Genomic DNA, 25,227 nt, shown 5'->3' on the forward strand with positions numbered 1-25,227 from the left:
AACAACCCTGGGAGTCAGTGAGTCCCATTTTACAGATGCAGAAACTGAGGCTAAAGGAAATAGGTACTAGCCCAAGGTTCTAAGAAGTGGGGAAGCCACAATTTAAACCCAACTGAAACAAGTGTGCATCCCATGCTATTAGCCAGCACACTGCATGCACTGTCACCTTGACACCTCTATGGCTCAGTGTCTTCATATTGAGACACGGGGACAATAATACCCTGTACCTCACAGGGTTGGGCAAGGATTGCACTGAGTGATTTATGCCTGGGAACCTGGTGCAAAGTGCTGGATTGTCCAGTTGCACACCTCAGCAACAGCAGCCCTGGTGCCCCACCCACGGCATGCGCCACAAGCAGCTCGCACGTTCTGCTCTCTCACAGAGTATAATGCTGAACATTGAGGTTTGTGGACCAGACTTCGCTGGGCCCTCGTATTTGGTTTCCACTTCCTTTTTCTTAACCTTCTCCTACCCCCACCCAACTACATCACAGATGTGGGGAGGCCAGAGAGGAGCCTGCTGCTTGAGGGCTTCAGCCTGCTCAGGGGACAGGCTGGCTGGGCTGGAGGGGTCGAAGTTCTAGGGCCAGAAGGTGGAAGCGTCCAGCTGTAAGGGCAGCCATATGTCATCTCCTCTACCCAGACCGTGCCAGGAGTTACAGCACTGTTCCTCTGAAAAGCGTTTTCAGGATACAAATGATCTGGAAAAGATGGAAACCAGGGGCTGGGGTTGTGGCTCAGTGGTAGCAACACTTGCCTGGCATGAGTGAGGCACTGGGTTCGATTCTCAGCACCACATATAAATAAATACATAAAATAAAGGTCTATCAACAACTTGAAATATATATATATATATATATATTTTTAAAAAAGATGAAAACATAGATATCTTGTAAGCCAAAATCCCGCTCCTCACAATCTACTCTGTGTGCACCAGCACGAGATAGCGCCCAAACACCCATCGGCAGCAAAGAAAACCAGTGAACTGAGCATCAATGGACAAGAGTGCACTTCGTCAGTGGCACCAGCCTCGATATTGTGTGCTAATACTGTAATGACGAAGGGTTCTCATTAACAGAACGATGAGTAAAAGACTGTAGGTGGGGGCTGGGGATGTGGCTCAAGCGGTAGCGCGCTCGCCTGGCATGCGTGCGGCCCGGGTTCGATCCTCAGCACCACATACCAACAAAGATGTTGTGTCCGCCGAGAACTAAAAAATAAATATTAAAAATTCTCTCTCTCTCTCTCTCACTCTCTCTTAAAAAAAAAAAAAAGACTGTAGGTGGTCTAATTCCTTTTGTAAAATCTTTAACAGGGCTGTATTCTTAAGCACACTTTTGGAGGAGATCAAATCCCTAAAAAGTACAGGAATGATCACAAATGTCACTTTAGTTTTGGCCGCAGAGGAGAGTTGGGGTTGTGAATAGGAGGGACACATGGGGAGATTTTGAGGTGTTGTCTCTTGACCTGGGTGTGGTTATATAAAGGTTTGCTTTATGATTATGAGTTAAAACTGAACATATGTGATGTATACTTTTCTGCATGATTATTATTTACCATAAAAAAAGTAAATAAAAAGTATAGGTGCCAGGCACGGTGGCACACTCCTATAATCCCAGCAGCTGGGGAGGCTGAGGCAGGAGAATGGCAGATTCAAAGCCAGCCTCAGCAACTTCGTAAGGCCCTAAGCAACTTAGCAAGATACTGTCTCAAAATTAAAAAATAAAATAAAATAAGCTGGGATGTGGCTCAGTGGTTAAGCACCCCTGGGTTCAATCCCCAGTACCAAAAAAGAAAAAAGCACGTGAACATCTTCTGGTTCTGAACAGTGCCGTGAATGACAGGGAGCTCTTCCCCACCCTGTGCCTCTTGGGGACAGCACTGCAGAGTGCCACTACTTACTGCACTAAAGCTGTCACTGCTGATTGAAGCTAAAGACCACTGTGGAATGCAGAACAGGAGGACATCCTCTGACATGTTCCTGCAGTCAGGGAAGATTGGTGGTGTGGGAACAGGAGCTAGGAGAAACCATGGTCAAGATTTGTCCGAATGTCAGGGAACTTAAGGAGCAGAGGGAATCCTCCAAATGACCCTGCCTGAGATGTAGCCCCACTTTGCCCCCACATAGTGCCAACTCAGCTGAGTCCCTCTCCTGGGACTCTCTCTTCAGAGATGCCTGTATTTGTTGATTATCCACCCTATGCCCGGTCCCTGAAGAATGCAAGGAAGAAATGGCCTTGAGCAATGGCCAATGCTGGAAGCTACAGAGTGCACGTGAGGAGTCCAAGGCCACGTGAGGAGTCCAGGTTTTCCGGACTCTCTGCCCTAGGGACCTGGTTCTCTCCATGGGTGCAGACCTTATTTTCTTTATCCTCTTTTCCCTAGGCTGGCATGGGCCTTACCTGTAGTTAACAACTGCTGGCAAGAAAGTGTGTCATGTGTGTTGTAGAGAGTAAGGTCCATTAGGATCCTGCTGCGCGAGCCACCCCCTGGGCCCCCTGCCTCTCTGGATCTCCCAGTCCTTCACCAGACAGCCCTGGCAACTGGATCCAGCTTCCTCAGGGGTGCCCAGGCGGCTGCCCATGGGCCCTTCTTACACAGTACATCCTGGCAGATGTTAAAGGTGACCCTCCTTTCTCTTCTTCACACTAAATATGACTAATATCTGTACCTCTTCACCTCTGGCCCTCGACATACTGATTATCCAATCTGGAGAGACACAAAAGTATCTAGGATGTGGTCTGAATGGGCAGAAACAGGGATGTGGATGGAAATTTGGGGTTTTCTTGCTTGCTTTGGCAGTTGGGGGATTTGAGTTGTAACGGTGATGGCCGCTGGCATGGCCTCAGGCACTGCAGGAAGATTCAGAGTTGCTGCCTGTTGCTTCTTTCTTTGGTGTTCTCTTGGCCTTTACATAGGTGCTATTTTGATGTAAAAACCTACAGCATAGCCCTCAACAGCACTGTTGTTTCTCCTCAATGAGCCTGAAAACTCCCTGAGGCAGCTTGCTGGTGGTAAGCACTCTTTAAATGTTAGCTAGTATTATTTGCTTTGTTATTTTATTATTTGAACAGACAATCATTTATGGCATTTAATGAGCATGTACTATGTGCCAAAAACTGTTAGGTGCCAATATAGCAGTGAACAGAATAGACCTGTCCCTGCCCTGCCAGAGCTCCCAGGAAACTCTGAGAAGACTTGTTGATTGAATGACAAACCCTGATTGCACTCACTGTGATTAACACCTCCATAACCAGACATCTTTGGGTACCTTCTGTATGATCAACTGGGAACACACTCTCAGGTGCTAGAATGTAGTAGTTGGAGGAGACCATTGTGGGAGTAAAAAAAAAACAACTGCACTTGAGGCTGGGGCTGGGGCTGTAGCTCAGTGGTAGAGCACTTGCCTAGCATGTGTGGTCCTAGTTCTGCCACAAACCCACTGTGTTACCATGGGTGAGTTCTCGACCTCTCTGAGTCTCAGTTATCTTACCAGTAAAATGGGGCTAACAATGCATCCAGAGGCACAAAAGAATCAAATAAGATCACCATGCTCCAGGGTGTGCTTTTCACATTTTAGTCTACAGAGCTTCTGATGGCCTAGAATTAAATAGCAGCACTTTTGTGCTGTGACCTGAAGTTAACCATCAATAACTGGTCGCTATTGTTAAGCACAAGTTGGGGGAAACAGGAGTCACTGCAGGCCAGCAGGCTCCTCATGGCTTGGCCAGGCTTTGTTCTTCAAGGAAGGGCAGGGCTCCGAGAATTGCAGATTATAATGCAGGCAAAGGCCAGGGGGCAGGACTCCCAGGGCAGGTCTGGGAGAAGCAGGCTGGGAAGGGAGGTGGTCAGCAACCTCGAGGCCTGAGTGAGGAGTCTGCCCTGCTCTCCAGGCAAGCATAGGGCACTGGAAGCTGGGTGTGGAGCAGCTTTGATGAGACCAAGGCACATGGTTCCATTTTGAGCTGCAAAGGATCAAGAGAACATCTTTTCCAGCATTTTCTCTCCCCAGGCAGACAAAGGCGAGGAAACAGTGAATCTCCAAGGTCACACAGTAAAGACTAGCCCCAGGACCAGGACCTCTACCTCTGCATTGGTAGAATCCAGTTAAGGTGAGTTTGATCCCAGTCTATAACCCCCTGGAAGGAAGTCCTAGATATACACACACACACACACACACACACACACACACAATGTCTTTGACATAATGCCATTCTCTGGTTTCACCCTTGCTGCCTTCCTCTTCCCTATTAGAGATACTTGTGATTACCTTGGACCCAGACAGATAATACAGGTTGATCTATTTTAAAGTGAGCTGATTAACAACCTTAATTCCTCTTTCCACATAACATGGCATATTCACAAGCTTCGTTCACTTGGAGATGGACTTCTTGATTCCACCAGGCACCATTTTGGCCTACCACACCCAGACATGGAGGAGGAGGAAGGCAAGGCTTATGTACCATGCCTGGGGGATCCCAGGGAGCTGAACCCTTCTCATCCAGGCACCCTGCACTTTTCAGGGGCTAGGGCCAAAGTGCAGTCCCTGAGGACTCAGACACTCAGTCTGAGGCCAGCTCCAGGACTGGAGGGGGCATCCAGCCACATACCAGAGCCACTCCAGTGCATCCCTGGCTCCCTCTGATCTCTGGCCCCAGTTCACCTTTCTCAGGTAATAACAGCCTGTCTTGCTCATTTCCTTTCTCCTGTCCTTCTCTGGGCCTTAGGCTGGGACCTCAAAGAGCTCCCAAGGAAGTGAGGCCCCTAAGCCAGACCTCTGTCCCTGGACTGCTTGGTGAGGGCCTGATGGATCTGGGATTCCTGCAGAAGGTTCTGCTGGCAGAACAGAACGCGGGGGCTGGACAAAGCCTTTCACCCTCAAGTAAGATAACCAGCTGGCCCTGGTTTGCCTAGGACTTCCTCACTTTTTGCAATGCAAGTCCCAAATCCTGGGAAACTCTCATTCCTGAGCAGACAGACAGTTGCTCACCTTATCTGCAAGGCCTTTTGAACCTGCAAACCTGCTCTGGATCACACCGCACCTTGCATAGCTGGATTCCTGGATGCAAGGGAGACTTGGTAGCTAAGGAAGGACCCTGAGCCAGTGCCGGGACATTCCCATCAGAGTCGCAAGCTGTATAGACTGTGCCTGTGTCAACAGCACAGAGCTCCTAGCCATAGCATGGGAGAGAGTAGAAAGTGCATTTTCACCTGAGCCTCTAAAAATATAGCAACCTGGTCACTTCTGGGTGGTCTATTACGGGTGGCTTTAATGAATATTTTTTATTTCTACCTGTATTTCTTCGTTTTTGTACAACTAAGCCATGTTCCTTTTATTTGTGTATGTTTTCAATAAAAGAAAGTCATTGGTGACTCAGCCCTCCCTCTCCAGTCCTGCTGAGGGAAACGGGCCAGTTGTGCTGCATGGTGTGCACACAGTGGCCTTTATTCTGGGGCATTGACCTTGCCTGCTAATTGGTCATGCATATTCTGCCCAGGGCTATACTGCAAGGACAGGGCTAGTTACTCCTTTGTACCCCCTTGTCTCTCAGCCTATTCCCCTGCACCCTGGGGCTCCAGCAAGGCTTGTCTCTTAAGGAAGGACTCAGAGCCGAGAAGGTGAACAGGCCAGCAGGAGATGCTCTCAAGTGGGAGAATGCGGAGGAGAGGAGCCATTTGTCCCTGGGGACCCTCAAGTCTGGTTGGAGATATTGGGCACCCTAAAGACCATGTGAGAAGTGAAAGGCAGGTGGAAGAGCCCAGCACCAGATGGTGAGACTGCCTGAGAGCTGCCAGAGGTCAGATAAGGGACGGCCCCAGGGACACACTGTACAAGTCTTAAAATAGCAAGTTAAAAATGGGGTATCCTCGAGTGCCCTGAAGCAAGACCCCTCCACACACTTAGGGGCAGATGTCTCCTGGGCCCAGAATTCTGGCTGCCTGCCCCTTTATGGCAGAAGGGTGGTGGTGAATAATCACCAGGATGTTCCAGTCCAGGACGGTTGGACACCCCTTCAAGTCCCTCTTCCCTGCCCACTGCCCCCATACTACATTGGAATGCCAGGCCCTAACCCATGCTGTGGCTGTCCCAACCTCTGGACTTCTAGTTCCCTTCCCCATCTCAACAAGCCCAGCCGGAGCTCTTGGAGGGGATACCTGGGTCCCCAGCAGAGGCAACTACCCTCCATCTCCCACAGGCAGTGTCTGCAGTCCCCACCTCAGTGCACCATTGTCCTGGTGAGGCCAACACAACAGGACTTCTTGCCTGGCTCATAGCTTCAGAAAAGTACTCACAGTTCTGGACTAATGACTCCCCTCCCAATGGAACCCAGATCCCACACACCAACTCTGTGTCCCCGTAACTCCCTCATTCCATGAATTCAGCTGGCTCAGAGAAGCCAGAGGTCTGGTTTAGAGTAGAAGAACAAGTTGACTTGCTCTGACAGAAACATGGCTGAAAAGGCCTCTTTGATCCCTGGAGCTGTGACTTGGCAGGCCAGAGTCCTCTGGAGGAGACTTATGAGGCTCAGCTGCCCCCTGCACAGAGGCCAAGTTGCAAATCTATCTGTGTTACAGCGCCCTAGGGCCCCACCCCCTCGAAACTGCAGGTGGCCTCCTGGGTATAGGTGGGGCATTGCTTCTCTTGAGGGCCAATCCAAACCCCACCCTGTTGGCCCCCCCCCCCAAGCCTGTGAACAGCAGAGCCCCGTTTTCTGGAGTGTGGGGGGGTGCTATCCTGAAGCAGCTCCAGCTTTTGCTATCTTCCATCAAGGTCCCCAGATGCTTTTATTTTTTATTTTATTTTTTTCCACGCTGGGGATGGAATCCAGGGCCTTGTGATTGCTAGGCAAGCATTCTACCATGGAGGTAGTCCACCAGGTAATTTTCCTGGCATAGAGGACTACTGCCCCTTGCCAGCTTTTTCGAGCTTCCACCCCAGGCCTCAGTTTCCTTCTCTGCAGGCAGCCTGATATTGTGGAACCACCCCAGGTACTGGGCACAGACAGATGTGGGTTGGAATCCAACCTCCATACTGATGAGCTGAGTCATCCTGGGCAAGCCCCTTATGCTTATTGAGTGTTGGTTTCCTGGTCTGTGAACAGGGATGTGTGTATGGCAAGGAGTGGGGGTGCCAGTGCAATGGTGCATATGGGAGTGTGGCACAGTGCCTGGCACAAAATGGGCACTGGAGTTCTACATTATTATAAAGCCAAATTTTGAGGTCTTTTTTTAATCATCTCCTTGGGTGAGGAATAGGAAGCTGGGTGACTGCCCCCACCCCTTTCATTCAGTTTCCATGTCTTTGCATCACTGACTCCAGGATCTCCCCAGTTGAAATTAAACTCAGTGTAGACTCCATAGACCTGTCTCACCACTGAACTCACAGAAGTAGAGGCTTCTTTCTTTTGCAACTCTGACTTCAGATGAGCAGTAGAAATGGGCCACTCTGGAGCTGCCTGGATCTAAAAAAAAAACTACCTGGCCATGCATCTAGTCTTTAGACTTAGTCCCACAAGGGAGCTGTGGCTGATAAAGCCAAGTTCCTCCTGGCCAAGTGCTTTTACCCCTGGATAAGGCATGTGTAGGTTCCCCATTCCTTCCCAGGCCTCCTGCCTCTGTGACAGTTGGCAGAAGGGGAAAAATGTTAATGCTGAGTTCCTATGAATTTGACACATCTTGGGTGTGGAGGGTGAGTCCTGCCCAAGAAATGGCATTACATTTAACAGAGAAAAAACATTTTCTTGTGTGCTCCAAAAGAGTGACTTGCAAAAAAATCCATAACCCCTGCTCCACTCCCTGGCATCCCTGAGAGGTTTTGGGGATCTGTACTCAGTGGTCCTAGAGAATGACAGCCTGGGCATGCCCCAGTTCCACCATCCAGAAGGCATCATTCTGGAGAAAAGAACTCCACCTCCAACCAAGCCCAGGGCTTTTCCCAGAATTTCAGTTCTGTCCTTGGCAGGCTACCTCTGGAGATGTCCAGAGATCTTATCCCTGAAGTCAGGGTGGTCACAACATCCTGCACACAGTTCTCTGAGAAAGCTGATACACCAAGAAGGGATAGTTTGCATATTTGCCTGTAGCTTTCTTCCCATTGCCAAATGAGTCGAATTAACAAACCAGTCCATTTATAGTGACACCTTTGGAGCAAGGCAAGAGAACTCTTATTACTGACCCAAAAATGCCCTTAAACATCTGTAAACTTAGCCCACTGTGGGAGTTTTAGCTGGTGTGGCTGAGCCCCACGTGCTAGCTTATCCCATTGGAAAGTGGTACTTGATGACTATGATGTCATCACAATCCCAAGAAACACCTTTCAAAGACTGCCTAGCTCCCTCAATCAAGAGCTTCTACCAGGAATGCTTAGACCAAAACTCTTAGGAATGACCCACAGAAGCATCAGCAAGTTCTTAGAATGATCTTAAACTTTCAGGCCCAGATTTGGCTCAAATTTTAATGATGTTGCTACATTCCAGGCACTTTGTTAACGATTTACCACCAACAGCCATCACCTTCAGGTGAGCAGTTGGGTCTTATGTATCATATTTGTCTTCTAGGCAAGGGCTAAGGTCCATGGTGGTCTGGTTGTATCCCACATAGCCCCAGGACCTCCCTATCTTGGGAGAGAGGTTGCAGAGTTTGGCAACTCTTCTCTGGACATCCCAAGGTGTTAGTCCCATGAGTTGGAGGACAGCAGGTCTCCATCTTCTTTCTGAAGGTTGGGGACTGATGGGCATAATTCTATCATTTTGGTAATGTATAATTGATGAATTTTGCTTGTTAGTACTTGAGAGACTTCAACAGCTGCTGGGACTTCATAATACCCACTGCCTACTCTCCATCAGGGATCAGGACAGAGTAAACAAGGCAGAAGTAGGCACTGATGTTTGTTCTGGGTTACTCTCTCCTTCCTCCCATCACTTCTCAGTCTACTTTATCTGACTTCACAAGCCCAAACCCCACCATCATTAACTAAATGCTACCAGCTAGAAAATCCCAGATAGAAACCACAGGAGGTTGACCAGTCTAGTTCTTCTTGGTAAAGACTGGGTCCTAGAAGAGCTAGAAAAGGCTATCTTGTCCATCACTCTGCCCCCAGGTGAAGATACTCTTGAAAACCCCAAGTGGATTTTCTGATGTGCAGGGCTTATAATGGGGGCCTGTCCAGGCTCCCACGTACACTCACCCAGCAGGAGCACCTACCACTCACAGCTTCTGAGATCAGAGAATTGTACTTCCTGAGCTCGGCAGAAAATGTGTCAGACTTTGCCCATTTTTCCCATTTACTCATCATTTTCTCATTTAGCCTTCCCTTCCCACCAAGGGCCAACACTCCTTCCAGAGCCTTGGTCCCAGTTATCGATTTCTGGGACTGAGTGTGGAAGATATATCTACATGTATCCATATCCCTAAGCAATGCTATCACTGCCATGACCCTGTTCCCTAGGTCAGGGTGGTCACAACATCAACTTAATACCTGGGTGCTATTAATGCCCTAGGGCTAAAGACAAGGGAGAGAGATGATTAAAACCCATACCTTCCACTCTCAGACATTTTGTACAATTTGGGCCTGACCTTAAGGGAGAATTATCATATATTAGTGGTTCCCTAACTATAGTTTTCAGAACCACTGCTCTGATCAAGTATATCCCCTTATAAAGATTGTGTGTAATAGTCCAGACAGAATTCTGGGAAGATATAGAATTTTTAAAAATCTGCTTCATGTGAGGCCAGCCAAGGTTTCGCTCATGCATTTGTGTAAGGACCTATTTCCCACTACACTGCAGGGCTGGTGTTCAGCACCTATGGAGTGATTGTTGGTTGTTGAAATAATAAGTCTTGAGGGCTGGGGATGTGTCTCAGTGGTAGAGTGCTTACCTAGCATGTGCACCAGGCCCTGGGTCAATACCCAGCGCATACACACACACACACACATAATTAAAGCCTTGAACTAGCAGGCACATTTTAAATAAAATTTAAACTTGTTCCTGAATGTGTCACTGGCCACAATTAAACTGCTCAACTGGCACACGTGGCTCATGTAAGTGCCTACAGAATTGAACAGTGTAGAAAGAGGGTTTCTATCACTGTATTAATTGGATAGGAAGTGATGGCCATCACAGCACACCTTGGGGACACTGCTTGGGTGGTTGTCTGTTCTGATCATCTGTGATTGTATCATAATAATTGTTGGACATTTGGAGTAGAACTTGGGTGTTCAGCAGGACACATAGTCTATGGCATATACCTTAGAAGAACTAAAAACCTGACATTCCTCAGTTCCTAGAATCAACTCCCAGCTATGGCTGAAAAGTCATGGGCAAGTGACTACATTTACATGAGCATTCCCTGTGACATGACTGTCCTCCTGCCTGCCATCTCCTCCCTGACCATAACTGAAAGGATGCATGATACAAGTCAGTGCTCAACAAACCCAGGCTCAGGCACGGTGCCAATGATGAGTTCCATCAGAATGTTTCGATAAAAAGCAAAACTAACTACAAATTTCTAAATAAAAGGACACATCCCTCATAAACAATTAACTTTTTATAAAAAGACAAATATATACATATTTATAAACATGTCTACATGTGATCTCACATGACTTAATGGCTAGATGGCATTTCCAATTTTAAGTCATACCAAGACGCTCACACTTCCCTGCCTGGACCTGCTGAGAGCTTCCAGGGCCTGAGGGGGTGGTGGGCACAGGGAAAGGCACTGTATAAATAAATGCGAAGGCCAAGAGCTTGGGGAAAACATTAGTGTACATTTCTGATAAGAAATGTGGCAAGGTCCACAAGAAAAAGTGCCATGTCTTTTCCCAAGCCCCTCATCTGAAGTATGAAGCAGGGCAGCACTCCTCTGAGGCTGAGGGACACCACCCTGCAGGACCCCAATTTTCCTTCACATTTCACTGGCTTTGGAACAGTCCCCAGGGCTCAGCTGGGAAGGGAGGGGGTTCTTTGGGAATAGATTCACTTAGTGCAATTGTCTCTTAGTGCAGAGCCAGCCCTGGAGTTGGCGCTATTCTCTTCTGAGGTCACTGATCTGTTCCCCGCAGGGCCACTCAGTGACAGAGAGACCCTCTCCAGGCAGCTGGGATCACAGAGAAAATATGAAGGCCAACTTCTGTCCAAGTCCACCTGACACACCAATCTCTGAACCTCAACCCCTAATTCTCAGGAGGCAGGGCCAGCTTTATAGCACAAGGCAAACCCAGACCCTGGCCTGCCAGGTCCTCTGAGAGTCCACTGACCCAAAGATAGAGGTCCCATCCCTGCAGTGGGGTCACACTTTGCTATGTCGAGGGGCCCACAGGAGTCCAGCTTCTATGTACCATAGCCACCATGATGCCAAGTTTTGTTTGCCTAGGGAGAAAGGAGGCCGAGAGGCCCAGCTACGGTGCACAAGGAATGGCTTGGATGGAGGGCACCCTGACTGGGGGCAGCAGATTGTCCAGCCAGAGGGCATCCATATTCTTCAGATCTGTGAAGACACGGTGTAGGCTGAGCCCAATATCTCCTAGAAGATGAAGGAAGGTTATGTAAGGAGTGGGGTGGGGACATAAGGTGTGTTCCCCAGTCCACATCCACACAGCTCTGTCCCCAAGTCACAGACAGAGCCTCCACTGTCCACAAGGCAGCAGCAAGCACACACCATCTTTAGGTAAACCACAGGGAACAGGAACATAGCTGCTTACCTTACTGTCTCCTGGCCCTGTTCCCAAACCTTCCCCACCCACTACAGGAGTTTCCCTTCTCCAAGAAACCATAAGGATCCAGGGATTTCTTACCCCCAGGGCTGTCAACTTCCGGCTCCTCCTTGCAGGTGAAGTCTCCATAGATAGAGGTGGGCTGGGCCCCAGGTTCATTGAGAAGGTACCCCTTCCCATCTACGTTTGTCGGCTGCCACTCAGACTGCTCCAAGAGCTAGAGACAAAGCAAGAAGCATTCAGCAGCCTTCCCATGAAGATTCACCCTGTGGCCTGCCCTTGATAAGCCAAGGCTTCCCAACCAGGACCACACCCTTGAGCATTTTCACATTCTCTTATGGATGCTGATGTGCAGCAGTCAGAACCAGGCCCTGGATCTGGGAGGCACAACGCACACAGGCCCTGCTCCTTGGGTCATTTTCCCACTCTTCCCACTCCTGCCCTCTACGAGAGTATCTCCACCACTTCCCTCAACTGGGATTGAGGCTTAAAGCACAGTTAGCATAATAAGAAAAGATAACTAAAAAGCTTAGAGAAAAGGAACTGGATCCACATCTCAGTTGTCTGTGCTAATGTGGCAGAGTCAGGGAAAAACTACCTCGAAAATGTTTTGTATTCATTTTTAAAACTGAAGCAGAGAAAGAAAAAAAAACTGGAGGATAATTTGTCTTAAAAAATTTTTTTTAAAGCCATCATATTACAGATCCCAAAGGCTGATTATTGAAACCTGATGTGCATTTCCCAAACTAGCAGGGCTGGGCATGTTGGGGCTGAGGACACGGGCCAGGGACCTGGCACTGATAGTGGCTGATTCACAGCTCTGTCTGGGGCCCTCAAGTTTGCTTTAGGAAGGCTAACTGGAGACACGGCTTCCCACCAGCCTTCACAACCCATCGTCTTTCCCAACCAAGAAGGGCAACGGTCCCCACCAAGTGGATATGCTGCTTGTGGGACTATGCAAGTAGTCGGGGACAACAGCAGCTGCCCACCCTCTGATCTGGAAGCTCTCAATGATTCTCTCTCTCCTCACCAAGAAATGTCTACTTCAAAAGAAAGCCAGGAAGGAAAGGGCTATACCTTCATGATGTCCTCAGGTAATTTCCCTTCCTCATCCTCGTCTGTTGCAGCTGTGGATGGGGAAGAGCAGAGATGCTGGATGGCAGTAGATCACACTGGCCCTGCAGTTCCAGTCCCTCCAGGGTCCCCTGCCCCTACACACACATATACCACTGGCCTCCCAGCAGACATCTGCCATGGATATTCCAGAACAAGACACTGGCTTGGTGACTCAGCCTCCTAAACTATGAAGTCACGCCTCTTCCCACCCCTTCACTTCCTTCCTCACTCTAAGGAATTGGGCTGCAGAGGAGCCAGGAGAACTAGCAACCTTAGATCAAGACACAGCCCCTGCTCCCTTCTCTCTTCTCCCCAGCCCACCACGGTACTGTAGTCCACTCTGAACTGCCTTCCTGGTATCCCAGGGGCTTGCTTCATGCCCATGGGAATTGGGAGTAGACAATGCCCAGCTCTATCAGCTCCGTGGCTAGTGGCTTTCTAAGCATCTTTTCTCCCTCAGAAAACCCTTCTCAGGACCCAAACAGTTAAGCAGACAGACCAGGACTCAGCAATACAAACCTTCAGAGGTGGAGGGCATGGGTGACACCTGGAAGTTGTAGAGGTCACTGGTGCTGTCCGGCACAATTTCCACTGGGATGTGCCAATCAGGAAGAGTGCTACTAACAACACACGGTGATGGTGCTGGGGAGCAGCAGGAACCAAAGGTCAAGGATGTGTGCTTTGTTAGTTTGCAAGATACCAGGCACCCTGCACCCTTCAGCCTGGTCCAACAGGCCACCCTCTGCTACCAAGACAGCACAATGCATCTTGGACCCAAGATAAAAAGCCATCCTCACCTGGAGTAAGTGCCTGCTCCAACTCCAGGTCCTGCCCCACATATCCCTGAGCTGTATAGCTGCTGTGGTCATCAGGCAGAGTGGAGCTGCTGAGTCCATCAGAGAAGGTGTCAGGGCTGGAGTCCCCACATGACTGTGGAGGGAAAAGCAGCTTAGGCCCACTGTAGCACTCTCCACTGCTCACCCTGACCCACAATGACAAAAGGCCCAGCTGCTGAGGACCATACTCACCTTTCTTTTGCCCTTGCTCTTAGTGTCTCGGCTGGACTTGGACTTTCTCTCTGTGGGGCAGACAGGCTGTCAACCTCGGCATAGGAATGCCAGCCCAGCTGGCCTTCTTACTCCCTTTCTCCCAAGGGCTCCCCAAAGACCCAGAGCTCTTGGCTACCTTTTCTCTGGTTCTTGGTCAGGGGTGGAAGCATCCGGTATACCCGCACGGCTGAGCTGCCCTTGTTCCTGCTCTGGTCCTTCACCTCCTCAATGTCTGGCAAGGAGTTCATGGCACAGCGGAAGTTTGCCTTCCATGTCTTAGGATCTGGTTCCTTTTCCCCAGCTTTGTATCGGCCTAGAGAGCAAGAGGGTGAAATGGATCATCAGCTACCCCTTGCCTGAGAGGAGTAAGGCAAAAGTACTCCAGATGCCCACACTGGTGAAACCTTAGTGACCCTCTGCAGGCTCTAGACTCGGGGGCTTCTCAAAGATCCAAGCTTGGCTCAAACATCCACCAAGCCTCGGTGAAGGGCCCAGACAGATGCATTAGAGTGCCCCTCCCCCAAAAAATGTGCTGTGTCCTGGACCATGCCCAGTCTCCCTGCTTGTGCTACCAGCAGCCAGAGAGAGGGTAGGGACTGGGGCTTATCTGATACTTCCAAACTAGGAGTGAGCACAGAGAGGCCAGCTAATAGGTAGACTGACTATTAGGTCTAACAGGTAGACTGACTATTCCAAGCTGGGCCAAGAGCCCCATCACTTAAAGATAAAAAGAGACCAATCATCAACCAGGTGGTCCTTGAGCCAAAGACCTTTTTTTCCCCTCAAAAAAAAGGAAGATATGGATCTCTTTTAGTGCCCTGGCTCACGACTTCTTTTTCCAGGGAGAACTTTAGCCACAAACTCCCTCAAGTAGTATTAATACTATTTTGCTTTCTAAGATTTTGGCTTTATAAATCCCTTTAAGAATTTGCCGAAACATCAATTTTTATCCTTCAGAAATATGGGTCTGCCCCTTGCCCCCCCCCCAATAACTCTGTACACTATATCAGGGAGATCAGGGACATCAAGAGCCTTTGCATGAATATTAGAGCCTCCCTTGTTTCTTCCCTAGCTCTCAGGGACACAGTCCCAGGGACACACCTGTGTGGATGGCCCAGCTCCGGAACAAACAGGCATCCTTGTTGATGTCCCAGCCATGTTTTGCAGCATGCTTCCATGGGATCTGGAAGATCATCTCCTCCTGAACAACACACACACAAATACACAGAGGCTGTGTCAGATCAGAGACCACAGGCTTTGTGGCTGAGTATGCCCAGCCCCCCAGGTCTGGGAAAAAGCTGACTTCCCCTTTTCACCCCATCTGGTTTGGGTTGACCAGTCCTGAGACTGGCTTCAACAGGCCACTCTGGATCTCTTAGGAGGGTGATGGACTGTGGTACCAATAGCTCAGCAAAAACACCGCTATGCACATTATAGATATGCTGGGACCCACAGAGTCCTCTCCCCCACAGCATTGATCTGAATGCTCTGGCTGGTTAGCACCAAAACAGAAGTAAAAATGGAAACTCTTCTATTAAATGGGTCTGCTGAGGACACCTGGGACAACTGGCTCCTACACAGGGGGTCCTGATCACACCCTTCAGGGAGTACTGGGCCAGACCTGAATGTGACTACCTGTGGCACCACAGTTTCCTCTCTCTGAAACAAGAAAATATGCCTGAGGGTAAAAACCAGAGCATGTGTGGGGACACTGACAAATGAAGATTAAGGTCTTACTGTCATTATTACTGGTGGCTAGCTCTATGGATTTCTGAATCAAACTGTTCAGGTTCAAAGCTTGGTTTTATCACTTTTTGTGTGATCTTATTATCAACTTCTCAGCGCCTCAGTGTCCTTATTTGGACCATTCCTCACAGTACTACTGTGAGAATGAAATGGCACAAGTTAAGTAACATACTTAGCAAGGTGCAAGGTACATAGTAACTGCTAGCCATTACTATTATGCATACTAATATTGCTATTACTACTATTATTGATACTAAGACTACAGAGTCTATCTTGCCCTAAGTGTAGCAGTTAGTCTTCTTAGGTCAGAGTAACTGAAAAAGGTTAGTTCTTGGGTTCTCTGCTGAGACAACCACCTTCCTACCCAGCAGTACCCACCTCTCTGTTTCCTATCATCTGCCCAGCCAGAGCCCTGCAGAATGCTGTGTGTGTGTGTGGTAGGGGTATCCCTGGGAGAAGATAAGAACTCAAGCTCTGAAAATGCTGGGAGAGTCTGGCTGCTGGAAACTTCAGGTGCCTTTAAGAGGGTTACTGTCCACACCTTGAGAAGGGAAGAAGACAGGACTTCGGCAAAGAGGGCCCAGGCCTGGGCCTTGCACACCCACTGCAGAACCCACTGGGAAAACACATCTGCCTGCCTCCTTATCATTTCCCTTTTTTGAGCTGCATCTGAAGCTTTGGTCCCCTGAAGAACATGGATAACAACAGTAGCAGAAAAACCCAAAAAGTTACACTCACTTTATTAATCCAGATCAGCCCCGGAATTTGGTTGGAATTAATCTGCATCTCTAGCCACGGTCTCATGCGCATCCGAGTGATGGGCATGTTGGCTGTAAAGAGAAGACAGAAGGCTCCTGTTTTGGAGTCTATTGAACAATCCCTGGTCACTACCTTGTCCCACCAGAGTTCACTTAATCTCCCCTATTTTCACACCCAGATCTTTACCCTCTCCTGCCCTCGGATAACAGGACTTAACAAACATGGGAAAGGAAGCCTGCACTGGAATAAAACTGCTCTCCAAATTGTTTCAACATCTTGGGCAAAAACATCTGCTCCTTCTTTCATCCTGTCCCAGCCCTCTCAGAAGGAGGTGGGCATACAAGTGAGGGCTTCAGGGCTTAAGTGCAGGAAAAGAGACCAAATACACAGATATCTTAAAACCAAAACTTTTCTCTCAAAACCCAAATTCTTTAAAAAGGGAGGGTTCCCCCCCCCCACACCCCTATGCCAAGAAGAAATTTCCCCCATTTGAGTTGTCGCCATAAGCTGTGCACCTTCCCTAACGGGTATTCAGTCCCCAAGGATCCTGGACACCTTCTCACCCCGCCCCCCCCCAACCCATTCTATGCCTGACAGCCACCCTGCCCACAAGGCTGACGCCAGGACGCGCAATTCCTTTGGGCTTGGTTTCCCCTCCTCAAGAAAAGTGGCTCGAGGAACACCTGTGGCGCCGGCTCCTGCCACCCCCCTGGTCCATGACCCCCATATAAGTCCTGACCTCCTCCAGTCACTAAGGGCAGCAAGCCAGTCCCTGCCACCAGCACAGGCAGCCCGAAACCTGGGGCAAGGGCGCCAACCTGTGACAGGCAAAAGCCAGAGCCCAGGAACACCGGGCTCCTGCGCGCGGGCAGACACTCGAGTTCTCTGACATGGCGTGTGGATGCGCGCGACCAATGTACCGGGCCACCTAGAGGCCCCTGGCAGCTCCGCGCACGCAGATCTGCGAAAGCGGCCGGGCGCAGGCAACCTCGGCCAGTGGGCGGTCCACGCCGCGGCCCGCCCTCCCCGCGCTGCCGCTCGCAGCTCCTCCAGCGCCCTCCCGAGCCCGCGCCGGGGCCCGGGCAACGCCGCGCGCCCGCGACTCTCCGGGCTGGGGTTTTTGGCCCCCACTTCCTGGTGTCCCGCGCGCCTTTTGTTCGACGCCGCAGGTCCCCCAGCCGCGAAGGCGGGCTCACCTCTGCAGCAAGAGCGATCCGCTGGCTGCGCCCAAGGTTCCCGACGAGGCGGGGACTGCTGTGCCGACTCGCGAAGCGGAGATAAGGCAGAGGATGCCCGGGTCTTGGGTCCACTGGGCACGGCTGGCCTTGGCTGGGCACTGCTCCTGCTGGCCTCGGCTCTGCTGGCTAGGGCACACGTCCTGCCTCGACGAAGGAGTGGCGCGCTCTGCCGAGGCCGCGGCGCCGCGGAGAAATCTAAACACTTAGCGGGATTCCCCCAACCCAGGCCGGGCTCCGCCTCCTTGGCGCCGCGCGGGCGCCCATTGGCCGGCGCCGCCTCATCATTTCGGGGAAATCAGGCTGTTGTAGAGCTAAGCTGCGAAGGGGAAGTACAGGGCGGCTGCTCCTCCCCACCCCCTCCGGCCGGCGCCGCCGCCCCGGGGCCACTGCGGGCCCGCCCCGCGCACTCCCACTCCACCCCCAATCCGGCTGGCCCCGGAGGAAGGCTGTCCTTGGAAAATCGAGTGACCCCAGCCCACGGTCACTCCCCTGGTTCCGCATTCGCTCAGCCTGGGGGCTTCTGTGGCCCTCTCCTGGCCCACCTCTCCGGAGACATCTAGCTCCCGAGCTCAGGTGAGGGGATCACCTGGGCACCTGCTGCCCTCTTCAGAAAGGACGCCAGAACTGAATCCCCGAAAACCAGAATGGCCCCCCAAGCCCATGAATGGGAGTGTCAAGAAGGAAGGGTTTTAGCCCTCCCAGCGTCTCTGTCTTGAGAGATTGACATCGCCCCCGCTAGGTCGCTCACCTGCTTTCGGGGAGTTAGAGGTAGAAAGCCTACTCTGCCTGAGGTGCTGCATTGGCTTCTGATGAGAGGAAATCCCAACCTGGCACCTGCTGGCGCAACTAACCCAGGACTCAGTTTCCTCAACTACGAAATGATAACAGTCCTACCTTGCTGGTTTGCAATGATGCGGGGAAACGATATTTGAAAAGTGCTTGCCCCATTCTGGCACCAGATACTGCTGTTTTGAAGGTTCCTGCCTCCAGAGTCTAATAATGAACAAGATGACACCTTCCCCCTTTGCATCTTTGGAATTGCCTTAGAGAAAGGGAATAAGAGAAGGGATTCAGAGAAGCAACTGTGATCCCTCCTAGCACTCCTGCCTCAGGCCATTTTGCTCTGGACCTTGCAAAGGAGGTCTGAAAAGGCAGCATTTATGTCTTCTTTGGGTCCCCAAGACTTGACCCTGGAGGTGCTGGGCAGCAGGGAGAAATTACACAAGGTTGGCCAAGGCAATAGCTCTAGCCCAGGGTCCCATGCCTCTTGATAAGGGCAATAACTCCTGTACTCACAACTAGAACCTTGCCCCATTTGTATTCCTAGAGATTGAGCTAGGTGCTAATTTTCCATACAGAACTTTCTTCACCTTCCCAAAGCTGCTGACTCAGAAGTAAACAGCTCTTTCAGGTGTGTCATTCCCTTTCGCGTGGCTCTCCTTCTAGGGCAGCACCTAGTTGCAGTGATGCGGTGTTGAGAGGCGCAACCGAGTTGGGATGGCGCCTAGCATTTTGCCAGAAGGAGTGACGCCAGCGAGCCTTTAAGATGATGATAATTAAGTTAAGCTGTGTATAATTGCTGTGACTGGATGATGCTGGATTGAAACAGGCTGTGTATTCAGTTGTATATAGACCCTTGCAATAGGGTGGCTCCTGCTGCCTGCGGCGCTGCTACTTTTGAGTTCTCCCGGAGTTCCCTTTGAGTTAGGGTTGAGCTCTGGCGGGAGAGTTCCTGTTGGTTGGAAAAGTTCCGGTGGAGGGAGGTCGGGTTGGTGTATGGAGTTCCTGGAAGGACCGCGCGAGGGTGGCCTTCAGGTGAGTTCAGAAATAAAGTTTGTTCCTGCTTGAGTGGCTCCTGATTTGTGCCCAGCCAGACTGCAGCAATGCGGCTATAAACAGACACATCAATGCAGCATCCCACTTGTCAATCACTCTACTCCCTCCCTTCCACAGATGAGATGGATGGGTTAATTCAATTCTGGTAAGACTAGAATTTGAGTGCTTTGACTGATGCAAAGCCTGGGAGACCAGCAGGAATGGGTCAGAGCTGTCTCCTAGATAGTGGCGGGTCAGGAGCTAGGAAAGGCAAGGGGGCAGCAGGACCTTCCAGGAAGGAGTCTAGCAGGGTGTGAAGTCAAATGGAAGGCACTGAGGCACTGGAATGGGGAGGTGGATTTAGGTGCTATAAGTGACAATAGGAGTGAGAACCTGTTCCAGGAACCAAGACCTTCCAAGCAAGAAAAGCAGAAAACAAGTGACTCCTGAGTCATGACATCTATTCTTTATGAAGTAGATAGATGCTTGTCCCATCCTTGAGAACCTCCTATAGTGCCCTTGAATAGAAAATTCAGAATGAGATTAGGGAGAGAAACTTTGCATCTCTTTAGCCTCAGGAATTGACAACAGAGACCTCATGAAGGCAACAGGAGACTAAAAAGTGCTTTAAAACAAAAACTTTGTATTAGTTCACCTGTGTGTGCATATATATACATAATGACCACCTTTCCATGTTATAAATGTACATCCACAATATTATTTGTAATGGGTGCATATTTTCTATCATAAGGATAAATAAAAATTTACCCAATTAATCCCCTATTGTAGGACATTTAGGTTATTTCCATTTTTTCATAATACAAACAACACTGTTAGCAAAATCTTTGCACACATCAATAATTTTTTGCTTAGGAGAAATTCCCCAGTGTTAGGATTTACCAATGAAACTGTCACTTACATCTTTAAAGCGTTCTTTGGCTTTTTTTTTTTTTAACTTTTAGCTTTAGGGATTCTTTTTTCATTTTGAAACCTGTAAGAATCTGCTTATCATGATTGGAGATGCTGTGAGCTAGCTAACCCCTGTTTAAGTACCCAAAGTTTTTATTATAAATGGTTTCAATGAATCCTCTACAAAAGAATTCCCTGTGATGCTATGTTGAACACATGGTCTCCCATAAGTTCTTAGTAATTCAGGGTGGGCTCTCTTCCCTCAGACTTAAAGTACTAATCATCTCTAATCCAACCATCTTCTCTAGGTAGATGTCCTCCAAGCCCAAGCTGCTCTGGCTGCCCTGTGGACATCTCCCTACAATTCTATTCACATACACACACCTCTCCATCCTCCCTGGTTAAATCTTTCCCATCTTTTTTACCTCAACTAGTCCTCTGGGTCTTCCTTTGATGCATCAGGTTATGATTTCACATTCCAGGACCAGGTTGCTGCTGCATCTTCCCTGGGGGCCTCCCTCCCTATTAAGCCTGCCTCGGAAAATAGGGAAGAAAATGTCTTTGCACTGCAATGATCACACTAATTTTGAGGATCTCCCTAACATTTGAGTCCACTCAGGAACCTTCTGAGCTCCCTCACATGCCTCAGTTCGACATTCAAGTCTCTGCTCAACTTTGTTCAGGGGTCCCATTCTAACTTCTCTCCTCAACAAACAGTTCCATATATATATGAGAGAGAGAGAGAGAGAGAGAGAGAGAGAGAGAGAGAGAGAGAGAGAGAGAGAGAGAAACGAAACGCGCGCTAAGGATCAAACCCAGTGACTCACATTCACATATGTTAGGCAAGTGCTCTACCACTGAACCCAACCCCAGTTATCCCATTTCTGATAGTAACTAGAGGAGTGTAGAAAGAATTCAGAATTTGAGTCTGAAGCTGCATTCTTGTGCTTTTGTCACTTGCTGTGTAATCTTATAAAGTTAGTGTCCCTCCCTGGGCCTCAGTTTTCTCATCTATAAAGATAATCTCTGCCCATCTCACCTAATCATTGTGTTGTCAATTCCTGAGGTTTTTAAACAAAATGATGAGATGCCCTTGTTTTGGAGTGAGCTCCTCTACTAGGCTTCAACACAACCAGACCTAGCCAAAATGGAGTCACTTATGCTAAGTACCACATAATCTTTTAAGGGAACAGATTGATTCCAAGCCAGACCAAGTTTTCCTGAAAGCAAGAGATTCTAATCTATCTGAGTCAACATAATAAGTAAGTCCCCTCTGCTTTAATACTTGTTTAAAAAAAAAAAACAAAAAACAAAGTAACCTGAAGTATCCTGATGTTAACCAATCAGGATTTGGGGTCGGGGTTCTATTTTTCCCCCTTGTTCCTGCCTCATATACCCCAGTGTTCTGCTATTGATGGAGGCTGCCTGATTCATGAATTGTGAATAAAAGCCACTTAGATATATAACTAAATTTGTTATCCTTTGTTCATCCTTTGACAAGATGAAATTATGTAGATTATCAAAATCATTTTCAAACTGTAAAATATTAATCAAATGTAATGTATTCATAGGAATTCATAAACCTTTCACTGCACATCGAACACTTTATATTCTTCCCCTCATGCCTCCTTCCATTTTCTCATCTCTGTTCCCTGATTCTTAGCATCACTGACTTCTCTTCCCTTCCCTCTCTACACACTTCAGTTTCTCTCTCTGTCTCTATCTCTCTCTCTCTCTGTATCTCTCTCTCCTTTTTTTTTGGGGGGGGGGCATAACAGGGATGGAACCCAGGAGTGCTTAACCACTGAGCCACATCCTCAGCCCTTTTTTTATGTTTTATTTAGAGATAGGGTCTCACTGAGTTGCTTAGGGCCTCGCTAAATTGATGAGGCTGGCTTTGAACTGGAGATTCTCATGCCTCAGCCTCCGAGTTGCTGGAATTACAGACATATGCCACTGTGTCTGGCTAATTTCTGTCCCAGAGCAAAAGCTTGGTTTCAATGAAGTGCTCCCAAAGTGGCCAACCAGAAGTCCTCCCTGCTTAGAACCCCTTAGCCTTTGACTTTCACGTGTTTCTTTTCACCACTTACTACCTTGTGAGAGGTGACTTTCTGGGAAACAAAATCTGCTTTTTTATTTTTATTTTTCCTGTAAAAGACCTGAGCAGGTTCCTCAAAACCTGCAGCTAGAGTTAGCTGGCAGTCACCTGAGACTGACTATGCACCCTGCTCTGGGATACTACCTCACTCCCAGGATACCTACCATCCATACCCTCACTCAGGGAAGGTGAATTTATTGCACCATTTCTCTGTATTAAACCTTGGGGTTTTCAGGGCTGTCAAGGGAAGCTGGCTGGCTGGCTGGCAAGGCCACCTTGGAGATGACTTTTGCAATGAGAATTTTGGAAGCAAGATCATTAGACAGCACACTAACATGATGCTGCAGTGTCTTGATAGTCCCCAAGTAGGGTGACTGGAACCTGGTGGGCACTCAGGAAATCCTTGTTAAGTGGATTATGTTGTTGCACCATGCTCAATCTTTCTCAGATTATTAATTCTCTCTGATGCAGGCATTTCTTGGTAGAATGTGGTCAGATCCTCTGATGTTAGAGATGAGAGGTAAGAAATTCTCTCCAAAGTCAATTTGGGAGAGCCAGAGTACTGGGCATGAACTAGATTTTCTACTGGGTGGTCTGCTCCCCAAAGCACACAAACCCTCAAAAGGACTTTCAGCTTTCCATGTCCAAAGGTAGGGCTCTGAGATGCCCAAAGCCCCTCCCAACTGTCATCTCTAATTTCGCAGCATGCCTGGTAGGCAGGTAGTCCTAAACTGTGAAGTGCAGGACACATCCGGCATAAAAACATCCGAAAGCTTGAGGAAAGAATCCAGGCACCATCGATCTGTTTGCAAAAAGTCTAGGTGGACAGAAGGAGAGCCTTTTAATTCATTTCACAGATAGGAATCACGATCCTGCTCTTGGTCAACTGCAGGTTTGGCCCAGAGGATTCATTGAGCAAGAAATCAGCCTCTTCCTTCCCAAAGTTTTGTCAAAAATGCTGTATGACACAGCAGAATAAACGTCGCAGTTATAAAAGTCCTAAATGCGGAGTGAGAGGTTGCAGCTGGCTGGGAAAGCACTAGGGGGTCCTGCGACGTTACGGAGGACTGTGGAATTGCTCTAGCGCCCAGGGCTTTTCCGGAACACCTCCCCACCCCGCCCGCGGGTGTGTGCGTGTGACATTGTGGGCAGCCGCTGATGCCCTGTACGGAGTTTCGTTTCTTATAAACACTGCGTTGGAAGGAAAGAGGCCTCAGCTCCCCATCCACCGCATGGGGCCCAGAAGCCAGCGGAGGCTCTCGGCCAGGCCCAGCGGCCGTGACCCACAGCAGGACTGGATGGGAGCAGCGCCCTCCTCTCCCACCCCACCTCCGGCGCGGGAGAGTCCTGAGAATGGCCTACGCCCACTCTCGTTCTTGCGTAGTGCCTCGGGCAGGCTTCTTGGCCTCACTTCGCCCCGGGGAACCTGAGCTCTGGGGTGGGACCCTCCCCTCCCCCCAGGGTGGGACCCTCCTCCCAGGTGGTGCAACTTGGGCTGCCTGGGGCTGAGCAGGGTGTGTGTGTGTCTGGAGGGGAGGGGGCACATTTCCTTTGAGCAAACTACCACATTCCTGTTCAGCCCGGACCGGGGGTGAATTGGGTTGCGCGACCCATTAGGGACAAGCCTGCTTCCTGGAAAGGTGCGGGGGGGGGGGGGAGGAGGGCGATGGGAGATCCGCAAAGCCTCCCAGCTGTGATGCCCAGGTGGCGGCCTGGGACCGTTCCTCTCGCCTCCGCACTAGCTGCGTGCCCCGCCTGTAGGAGGCGGCTCACCTGCCGGCGGCCAGGGCACTTCCTCCTCCTCCACCACCCGGCCGCCGGCTGCCAAGGGTTTGCAGCAATCTTAGAGCTAAAAGCTATGTGACCTCGGGCAACTTGCTACACTTCTCTGTGGCCATTATCTCCCTTCTGCCAGAAAAATGAAGCTAGCGATTTTTGGCGGGGGGGGGGGAGGCAGAGAGCTCTCTGTAAACTCCCCTTCCAGTCCCTCTTCCCCCAGCCCCACCTCTTTCCCCCCTCCCGGATAAAGCAGGCACACAGTAGGCGCACAGAAAAGGCGCCCACCACTAAAGTGCTGCAGGGGAAGGCCGCGCTGTGCTCCTCCATTGAGGCACGCCACCATCACTGTAGTCAGAGACTTAGATTAGACTCTCAGCTTTCCGGTGGGAGGCGCGGGCGCTGCTGAGCCGCTGGGCGGACGCAGCCCTCTGGGTCGGTGCGAGAGGGCTGGGGTCCCCCCACCCAGATCTGAGCTGCCGGGTCGCCAGTCCTCTGCGCACTCTCCCGCCTCCGCCCGGCCACGCCAAGGGGGCGGGGCCTGGGTTTCGGTTTCTTGCAAACGCGGAGGCCACAGGGAAATCGTGGAGTTTCCGGGAACCGTGCCCGGAGCGCTGAGGTCTGCACGGAGACGGGGGCAGGGATGGACAGGCGTCCGGTGTCGCCGGCCAGTAGCCCGCTGGAAGTTCCAGAGGGAACCGGGGGAAACCGTTCCCGGAAAAGCCCCGCCTGAATGCACCAGCCCCAGTCCTTTCTCCTGGTGGTGTTGGCGCAGAAGGTGGAGGCTATACCGGCGGGACCGGTAAACAAGTGATGGGTCCTGGGCATGGGAGGGAGTTCTACACGCTGAGGGTCTTGGAGAGTACACACCGGGAAGGAAGGACTATGCACACGGCAGGTGGGCTCTGAGGAATGGGAATGCCCCCCTGCAATAGCTGAAGTCCCCAACGGCCATTCTGATTGACCCTATGAAGAGCTGTTCTCTCCTGAAATTACCGTCTTTGT

The 25,227-nt window shown here is 50.0% G+C and overlaps 2 protein-coding genes across 15 annotated transcripts in view; one reads left to right on the plus strand and one right to left on the minus strand.

The window, feature by feature from the left end:
* LOC308657797 (uncharacterized protein) overlaps positions 1-25,227 on the plus strand; it is a 125,219-nt gene that overhangs the window by 62,365 nt on the left and 37,627 nt on the right. For 2 of the 13 annotated variants that reach the window (XM_081309882.1, XM_081309873.1), the window contains exons 5-6: positions 4,013-4,112; positions 4,728-5,310. The exons of 2 other annotated variants lie outside the window; for them this stretch is intronic. Coding sequence is in view for 5 of the 11 variants with exons in the window: in XM_081309881.1 (XP_081166007.1) it covers positions 4,013-4,111 (99 nt within the window). In the remaining 6 variants the exon portion in view is untranslated. Of the gene's footprint in view, positions 1-2,385; positions 3,015-3,126; positions 3,315-4,012; positions 4,113-4,727; positions 5,317-25,227 lie in introns of those variants that run through there. 9 more of the 13 variants (XM_081309885.1, XM_081309884.1, XM_081309876.1 and 6 more) reach the window with 9 other exon arrangements.
* Positions 10,056-19,363, minus strand: IRF1 (interferon regulatory factor 1). 2 transcript variants are annotated; one of them, XM_081283861.1, is made up of 10 exons: positions 17,205-17,517; positions 16,366-16,457; positions 14,983-15,082; positions 14,018-14,194; positions 13,861-13,910; positions 13,630-13,762; positions 13,352-13,474; positions 12,794-12,843; positions 11,798-11,933; positions 10,056-11,526 (listed from the first exon to the last, which is right to left on the minus strand). In XM_081283861.1, the coding sequence occupies exons 2-10, from the start codon at positions 16,450-16,452 to the stop codon at positions 11,402-11,404; spliced, it is 981 nt and encodes a 326-aa protein (XP_081139987.1). In that variant the 5' UTR covers positions 16,453-16,457; positions 17,205-17,517; the 3' UTR covers positions 10,056-11,401. The 2 variants fall into 2 exon arrangements, with proteins under 2 accessions (XP_081139987.1, XP_081139986.1); XM_081283860.1 differs by lacking the exon at positions 17,205-17,517 and adding an exon at positions 17,583-19,363 and having other exon boundaries at positions 10,060-11,526.

This window comes from Spermophilus citellus, assembly GCF_964194105.1.
Source record: "Spermophilus citellus genome assembly, chromosome: 1".
Classification (NCBI taxonomy): domain Eukaryota; kingdom Metazoa; phylum Chordata; class Mammalia; order Rodentia; family Sciuridae; genus Spermophilus; species Spermophilus citellus.